General features: G+C 56.2%; 1 protein-coding gene across 1 annotated transcript in view; it reads right to left on the reverse strand.

Annotated features, from left to right (window-relative positions):
* Positions 1–2,330, reverse strand: part of WDR25 (WD repeat domain 25) — a 170,930-nt gene extending 168,600 nt beyond the window's left edge. Inside the window, exon 1 of the mRNA XM_007944556.1 lies at positions 1,497–2,330. Within this exon, the coding sequence (XP_007942747.1) occupies positions 1,497–2,306 (810 nt within the window). The 5' untranslated portion in view covers positions 2,307–2,330. The remainder of the gene's footprint in view (positions 1–1,496) is intronic.
* Between the last annotated feature and the right edge of the window lie 6,567 nt (positions 2,331–8,897).

Here is an 8,897-nt window from a genome sequence, read left to right on the forward strand (position 1 = left end):
CTGGGGCCAGGCGCTGTTCAAGCATTGGTCTCACATGGTCACGTGAGGCAGGTGGGCTTATCCCTGATGGATGTAGCACTGACTCCATCACGGCATGCACCCACAGGCCAGTGACTACAGAAGCTGTACCAGAAGCCAACTGCCTCTGACTCCAAAGCCATTTTCCTTCCAGGAGTCTTTTGTTCAGCTAACACTTATTTGGCACCTACTGCCCATCAAACGCTTTGCTAGATGTTAAGGAGAGGGGGCAGCAAGACAGCCCATAGCCTAGAGGGGCTGGTGGTCAGTCGCAACCACAACACTCCCATTATACTGTTACCTCCACACCGCGGGGACCATATTTGCCACAAAGGTAATTTAAACAACTAAATGAGGAACACAGTGAGGAAAGAGTGTCCATGTGGAAGCAAACCCCCAGCAGGGCACACACCTTCCCCACCTCAACTGTTCTTTCCAGGGCCTTCAGGCTGGTCACTCTGGAGCAAGGTACCCAGGGCCCCACCTGCCCACCTGACCTCTGTGGCCACTCCCTAGACAGTGAGCTGCCAACACTCAGCTCCACTCCATCTAGAGCCTTCCCTGAGCTCCCCCCAGGGGGGTGAGTGCTCCTCCCACTGGGTTTCAGAGCACCTGTGGGTCCCCTGCTGGGTCCCTGGGCACCTGTGGGTTCCCCACTGGGTTCCTGGGCACCGGTGGGTCCCCTGCTGGGTCCCTGGGCACCGGTGGGTCCCCTGCTGGGTCCTGAGGCACCGGTGGGTCCCCCGCTGGGTCCCTGGGCACCGGTGGGTCCCCCGCTGGGTCCCTGGGCACCTGTGGGTTCCCCCGCTGGGTCCGTGGGCACCTGTGGGTTCCCCCGCTGGGTCCCTGGGCACCGGTGGGTCCCCCCGCTGGGTCCCTGGGCACCGGTGGGTCCCCTGCTGGGTCCCTGGGCACCTGTGGGTTTCCCCGCTGGGTCCCTGGGCACCTGTGGGTTTCCCTGCTGGGTCCCTGGGCACCGGTGGGTTCTGCCGGGTCCTGTCCTCCCAGCACTGCGCCCAGTGTTGTAAATGTCTGTCCATCTGCTTGCACCCCACCCCACTCTGCACACTCCCTAAAGCAGCCTTTGCACATGCACTGCCCCGCCCCCGTGTCCAGCCAGCACCTGGCGTAGAGCTGGCATCGCACTGAGCTCAGATCTGCTTTCCTTCCACCCTGACCCCTGTCACTCCCCCTTGGTGACCTCAGTCTCCTGGGACTTCCAAATGTAGCCCACCCTCAATGCCCCATGTGGAGTAAGGACCGGTGTCCTCTGGTGACCTGGGCAAGGCACCCCCAGAGAAAAGACAGACCAGTGCTCCAGGGCTGACCGGAGACAGCCTGCTCCCAAAGGCAACAGAAACCTCTGAAGGGAAATGCCCAGCCTGAAGCCCCCAGCTCGGTGCACTAATGAGTCAAACTTCCCAGCAGCCCATTCCCGACAGCGTCTGCGATCCGCAGCATCCACTCCCAAGTCCTACCTTGAAGGTTTTATCCATAGATGCTGAGAGAAGCATGTGGCTCTGCGACGGGACGGGGCACCACTGGGTGCTGTTGACGGGGCCCCCGTGGCCTCTCAGGTGGAAGAGTACGTTCCTGGGGACCCTGGTCCCCTTGTATGGACTGTCCAAGTACGGCCGGATAAACTCAGACACTCTGGAGGTCACACCGAGCGGGGCCGGGTCTGGGGCGCACCCCACAGAGGGGCCCTGGGGCTCCACGCCGGCACGGGTGCCCGTGTCTGTCTTTACTGCTTGCAGCTGCCTCAGTCTTTTCGGGACATAGGGCACGACACTGTCCTTGTGTCTCTTCCTCGGAGACAAGTTACCGTTTTCACCTGTGACTTCAGATCTGGTTGGAACACAGAAAGTCGGCTGAGGGCAATCACAGATTTCCCGAGCAAGATTTGCCCCCTTAAAGCAGGCAGCGGCCGGGGACACGTAGCCTGCTGGAGTGTGGCTGCTCCACGGGGAAGGGTGAAGAGGCTCACTGGGGGGGAAGGGGACCCCAGGCTCCCGTCTGGGCCACTGCAGCCGCTGGCTGGGGCAAGCCCTCCACTCACTTCTCCCAAGCCCAGCCAGCGGGAGGCAAAGGCTGCCTGACGCTTCAGACCCGTGCTCTGTGGGCTGCGGGCCCCCTTCCGTCACGTCCAGTATGCCAGGTGCGAAACCCTGCCCTCGAGGTCCAGCCCTATCAGAAGTGTCCTTCATCTCGCCGGCAGCATGCAGACTTCCCACAGGCTCGGGCTCAGCCTCCGAATCTGAATCATCGTACGCCACCAAAGACGCCATTGGAAATCCGGTCTCTTGTCCTTCGAGGGCAACTGCCTAAGACCAAATGAAGCCCAGCGTCAGAAAACGTACAGGGAAGAACATTCACATGCCATGAAAAGAAAACATGTTACCTAGGAAATCCAAGACTCAAAAACGCACAAATTAAATGAAAAATAAGGGCTTCTCTATACCCCCGGCATAATTAGTTAGAAGACGTCATTTTAAAACAGACTTGGGAATAGATTTAGAGAGAAATGAACAAGACTTCCCCTGAAGTGTACTCAAAACCAAACAGCAGTCTAGCCGACTACGAAGAATGCCAACCTTGAGCATTCTCCAGAACTGTCTACCGGGGTCAAAGGGACAACCGCAACTGGACGGGTCAGACAGGAACCTTAGGGGCAGTGTGCTTATGTCAATGCAGGGTGAACAACTCAGGAAAGGAGGGTGAGACGGTCGCACAACTCCAGGAGTGTGATCAGTGTGGCTCAAGGGTCCACGTACAAGGGGCTGAACCGATGTATGTTCTGCTGTGCATATTATCCACAACAACAAACACATGAAATCTGAAACCAGGTTACAACCGAGAAAACTCCAGCTGCGCTGTGGCTGTGTCACAGGCGGGTTCCAAGTTCATGGGCAGGGATGGACCTGACGGCAAAGAGGCTTGGGTTGTTTTTTCTAATTATTAAAAGATGGGGAGTCCCTGGACGTGGCAAACAAATAATGCCGCATTGACTGCTAACCAAAAGGACAGAGAGTCAAGTCCGCACAGAAACACCTCAGAAAAAAGGCCTGCCCAGCTACTTCCTGTGAGGATGGTGTGAGGGAGCAGCGTGGAAGTTGGCAGGGACGCCAGGCACCCCCACAGCAGAGGGTGCAGTGGAGCAGCCCTTAAACGGGCTGAACTCAGCCACTCAACTTCAGAGGAAGCCAGTGTGCTCAACAGTGGTGAGTTCTTCCTCCCCTCCGCCAATGTGGGATTGGAACCTCTGTTAACCCATTCCACACAGCCTACAGCCACCCCTCCTCCTGGACAGTGGGTTTAAATTACCCACCCTTCCATCCTTGTCCCAAATGGCACATGACCACCTGAGGGGCTCCACTGCCATTGTTGTTGTTGTTGTTGTTGTTGTTATTTGCCATCAAGTCAGACCCAACTCATAGTGACCCCTCCTTGGGTTTCCAAGGCAGTATCACTACGGAAGTAGATTGCCCCATCTTCCTTCCGAGGAGTGGCTGGTGGGTTTGAACCGCCTGCCTTCTGGTTAGCAGTCAAGTGCCTTAGGCACTACGCTACCAGAGTTATCCAAGTGAACAAATGTCCCATACTCACCCTGCCTCCACCAACACTCCCACCCCTACCTGCACCTAATCCAGGCAGGTAATAGCTGCCATACATAAAGCTACAGTCTTAATAAAACTTCTAAAATGAGCCAGCCCATCTCACGTGGGTTCATGATGGGACTGCGTGCTGTGCTATGAATGATTTTGACATCTCTGTTCTCTAAATTCCATCCTGCTTGACATCTCACATGTCTCAACTCTTGCACACAGCACCACCCACCACAGCCCACTCCTCCCCATCTGAGGCAAGCACAGGCCACCCCCGGGCACCCATGATCAGCCATTAGGATGAATCCCCACGAGTTGTCCCCAGTGGCCACCACACAGGACAGCCCAATGGCCAGAAACGGAGATGAAGTCTGAGAGGGTATCAAAGTAGCAGGGTAGGGCCTCGTCAATCCTACGCCCAAAGAAGGCAAGGTGGCAAGGACAGAGTGAAGGCAGGAGGAAGGATGATAGGGCTCCAGAGTCAACCTGCTTCACATACATTTCATTCAGTCATTCAACAAACACGAAGGGAGCATCCAAGTCTGGCCAAGCAGTGAGCAGAACAGTAGCCGATGCCCTGAGCACACCACGTGCACATGCCGGCAGGGAGAGACAGACCACAAACAAGTCAAACAGAGGGTGCCAGGTGGTGAGAGCCACTCAGGAGAAGCGCAACACAGAGAAGGGGGCGGGGAATGGCAGTAGGCAGGGGGCTGCAGTTTTATACAGAGAGGCCCTGGGGAGGCCTCGGAAAGGTGACATTTGGGTAAAGCTCCCAACCATCAGAACCCACTGAGTGGGGTGAGAGGGGAGCGGAGAATGGTTCAAGGCAATCAGAAAAAAAAACTGACGGGAACAACATGGACTTTAAGGAGAAAGAGTTTGCTGCCTCTTACGTTTCTAAAGTGAACGACAAAAAGAAAGGACTTTTCCCTGGAAAGGGGAGGATGACTGAAGAGGAGGACGGACAGCCACATGGAAGTAAAGACATTTATTTAAGAGGCTGAGAAAAGGGTGGGGAGAGTGGCATGACAGTCACTGGCATGTCGGCTCCGGGAGGGCAGGGCTGTTTATGTGTTTTGTCCACAGTTCGGTCCCAGCTCTGGAAATATTCCTGGAATATATACACCCTAATGGACGGGGGCAGAAAAGAAAGAAAAGAACCCCGTATTCTCATTCAACGAACATTTACTGATTACCTACTTTGCGCCAATCCCTGTGTTGGGTCTGATGGGGAGAAGAGATTAAACACAAAATACAGACTCTGCGTTGGAGAATACCATACACCAGCGGAGGCAACAAACAAGATAACGACCAGATGGGCTTTGAAGGAGGAGTAGGAGTTAGCCGAGCTGTCAGGAAGGACAGACACGGCTGATCCAGAGCACTGCGCTCTGGGAATGAACGGGTGATGAGGGGAAGGCGAGAGGGGGGGATAGGCTTGCTCTGGAGCGCTTGGGACGCTAGGACCGCGGCCGGTGCCTGCCCCGTCCCACCCCGGACCCGCCGCTCACCACACGTACCGGAAGCGCTCGGTGCTCCCAGAGGCCGTCCAACTTGCAGTCCGCCGCCCAGCCGCGTTCCGCCGTGACGCTGGGACCGCCAGCCAATCAGCTGCTGCTTTAGCCCCGCCCCCGCGAGAACAGCCAATGGTGGTGCAGGTGGGCAGGAAGTTATTCCGCCCGGACGGCGTTTCTACGGACGCACAGGCAAGGATCAGGGGCTAACCCGGCGGTGCAGACCGACTGGCGGGGCTAGGTGAGTGGGAGTGTGAGGTAGGTAGGGAGCGAGGCCGGGCGGCATCCGGTGGTCTGCTCTCCCGGGGCCGTCTTCACGCCTGGGCCTGGGGTGCCCTCAGAACCCGGCGTGCTGCCTGAGGGCTTCTGGCACCGCAAGGGGCGCGGAGACTTCCACGACTCCTCGCCCCCTTTCTGCGAGCGACGCCGACCCGCCCTATATCCCATTCCCGCCAGCGTCGATTCATTATTATCTGCAATGTCTTTTTCCTCCAGCCCTAAGGGGCGAGGTCCCTACTTTTGGAGTGCCCACCGTGTGCCAGGTTATCAGTATCGTGCTTTGGTTATTAGTATCGCACTTCTCCCGTCATCTGGGAGCCTTCTTTGTGCGCGTTTCACAGATGAGGACGCTGAGGGAGGAGCTGAGAGGTGACGTGACTTGCCCAAGGTGTCATAGTGAGAAAATGCCCGAGTTGGATTGAAACCCGGGTCTGTCTGACCCCAGTGCTCTTGATCTCTCTGCACTGCGCCGCCTCTGTGGACGCCAGCGGCCGGGAATTTCCTGTTTGCCTTCTCGCCCCGCACGATTACACACAAACACAATCCATCACGCTTGACTCTGAGGGTGGGAACGGGAAGAGGGTGGAGAGGTTATATGGCAGGCAGTCCGGGCTGTAGGGTGGCTGATGCAACATGAGTCCTGGGCTGGCTGATGCAACCAGGGGCTAACAGCTCTCTCCCAAGGGGTTTCTTTGTTCTCCGACCCAGCCCCGCACCCACCGACCCCTGATTGGACATTCGGTCGCGTCGCCTCGCGGAGGCTGGTCTAGAGGCTCAAGTGTTTAGAAGAATCAGAGCAATTTCTAGGAAACCCCCCCGAGTGCAAATAGCTGAAGGGTGGGGTAAACGGGAAAGAGAAATCAGCCTTTCCTAAAAGTGAAACTGAAACAGAGGGGCAGACTATTAAAGGGGACCCTGGCCGCTGCGGGCAGTCCCAGCTCCTCAGCTGCCCAGCCCGTGTGAGCAGCCACCCTCTGCAGTCCCCCACCGCCTGGGTACGTATGGCCGTCTTTGTTGTGCTTAGAGCTTGCTAGGTCTTATTTTTAACCAGCCCTTGACAAAGTGCTGGGTACCTTGGCTTTGCGGGTGAGGGGCTCTCAGGCGCAGGATCTTGTCCATTGTCTTTCCTCCTGCTGACCCTCAGCACCGTGGAGCACGGAGGTAGTGGGTCCTACTTCAGTCAGCCTTGCCTCTCAGCACCTTCAGGTGGGCTGTCCTGTTTTCCACTGACACGACCTTTTTAAAGAGGCGACATCTGACCAGATTAGCATTGTTCATTGTGGTACCCAAAATTATCTGTGCCTTGCTTCCTCTGAATTAATGGCTTCTCGTAAGGTAACGTGCGTTTTATCATTTGGAGGGAAAGAGAATTTTTCTTTGTAGTGCCAAAAAAAAAACAGAATGTGATCGGTTCCGAGGTTGGACGAGTAAAGAACTCCTTGGTCTAAGGAGCTTGTTTTCCTGTCCTCTGGGAATGTGCCAGTCCGGTGCTGGTATCAGCCGCACCCCGGAGCCGGGACCCTCCAGTGTACTCCAGGCATCCTGAAACTCCTGGGCCCCTGCTCTTCCTGGCTGCTCCAGAGTCGGTTGTGGGGATGCCCCCCTTCCTACCGACTGCGGCATCGCCCTGTCCCAGCCTTCTCTGTGAGGTGACTGGGTGTAGCCCAAGGGAAGTTCTTTTGGTCTGTTGGTTATTCTTCCTGTCCCGCACCCCCAAACAGTGCCTGGTTCCTCCAGGAGCCTGTTACCCTCCCCCAGAACAACAGGGCCTTTTCGTGTCCTTCACGAGGTGCCAGGATCTGCTGTGGAACGTGCTGTTTGCCTCTTACCCTCTCAGTGCTTCGGGTCCAAGGAGGTAACAGATGGCTTCCCAAGGTGGAGTTTCATCTCCGTTGTTTCAGATTGTGGTTCTCATTAAATACATAATGCAGCTTTCTTTCACACGGCCTCTACAGCTCTGTCCACAGTTTATGTGGCACCCCAGATTCCGCTTAGAACCCTGCACGTCCACATGCAAACTGTGGGTGAAATTTCAAAGTTAGTTCACAAAGGCGAACAGGAGATGACTAGATGGAGTGGGGAGGGAGGCACAGTGAGTGGGGGGAGTAGGAAGGAGTAGGGAACGAGGAAGATGATGGGTCTACTCTGCCTGTCGTTGAGCACTCGCAAAGCACAGACACACAGGAAGTTGTGTCCGACACACACACAAGATTTCAGTGACGTGAGTAATTCCCACATAGGGAACGCATTCCTGTGGAGCCTGGGAACAGGGAGTCAGTGTTAGTTCCTCTCTCCCTCTTCTCACGTGGGATTCAAAGATGCATGTTTCTTTTCCTACAACATGGCCCTTCCTTGTAGGCCCAGTTCCTCTAGCTGATCCTGTGCCAGAGACGGGGTTGTCTGCTCCACCATGGGGGGAGATGGGACTGCCAGGGCTCGCCCACACCCTGGGCCAGTCACTGCCTGGACCTCTAGGCGTTTTCAAGCAGTTTCCATCATACGTGATTTTCATCCTACTCATTGACTTCAGAACCTTCCTGCCACTGCCTCTTGTCTTCTGGGCAGGACACCTCATTTTTTGGGAGGACAGGGATACATTGAAGGGAATTCTGAAATTCTAGGAGAGTGGGTAGATGTTAGCAGAGGGTAAAATGACTGGAATTTAGGGGGAGGGCAACTTGAAGAAGAGGAGGCACAGGAGATCAACTGGCCTCTCCCAGGTCTCAGAGGACTTAGCTCAGTGTCAGAGTGAGCGTTCCTTTATTTCAGCAAGAGGCTGTCCGCTGTATGGGGGGAGTCGGCCTGGCAGCAGATAAGGACTTGCAAGGTAGCAGAAGAGGACAGACCCTTCCAGAAAAGCTGAGCTCGGTGACTTCTGAGATTTCGTTGGTTGGTAGGCGTCTGCTGGTGAGCTGTTGGCAGGTGTTGGAGTGGCCAAGACCTAACTGAGTGAAACACAGCGTGAGCTTTGAGAAAGCTCCTGAGGGGGTGATTGGGGTTGCCAAGGAGGGGCGGCCAGCTTGGCCCGAGGTGGGTCAGGAAGGGCTGTTGTCAGGCTGAGAAGGGCGTTTAGGGCGGGGGATGGCTGGATTCTGAGAACACAGGGTCCAGAGAGGCTTTGAGCACCTCCAGCAGTAAACCTTTAGGAGGGTGTCCTAACCTCCCTGAGTCACCGACTTCAGCTGCTGCTGCAGAATGGATACCGTGGGGCCTGGCTCCAAACGTGCGAGAAGCAGGGACCGTGTGTAAAGCGTTTGGAAGAGGTGCCTGGGCGCTGGGGCTCTGCTGTTACCACTCTGGTTGTCACTTGGTGTGAGCAGTGACCCTCAGAGATGGGGAAGCCCCTGGGACTTGGACACTAGCTTGAGGCTGGGGGGCAGCGGGGAGCCTGGGTGTGTCTCCTCCCGCAGCACTGGTCAGACAATGGCACTTCCTCATTCCTGCTCTACCAGGTCTCCCCAGACTGCGGGCAGCATGC

Source organism: Orycteropus afer, unplaced genomic scaffold (assembly GCF_000298275.1).
Source record: "Orycteropus afer afer isolate SDZICR_OR568_19922 unplaced genomic scaffold, OryAfe1.0 scaffold00128, whole genome shotgun sequence".
Taxonomy (NCBI): domain Eukaryota; kingdom Metazoa; phylum Chordata; class Mammalia; order Tubulidentata; family Orycteropodidae; genus Orycteropus; species Orycteropus afer.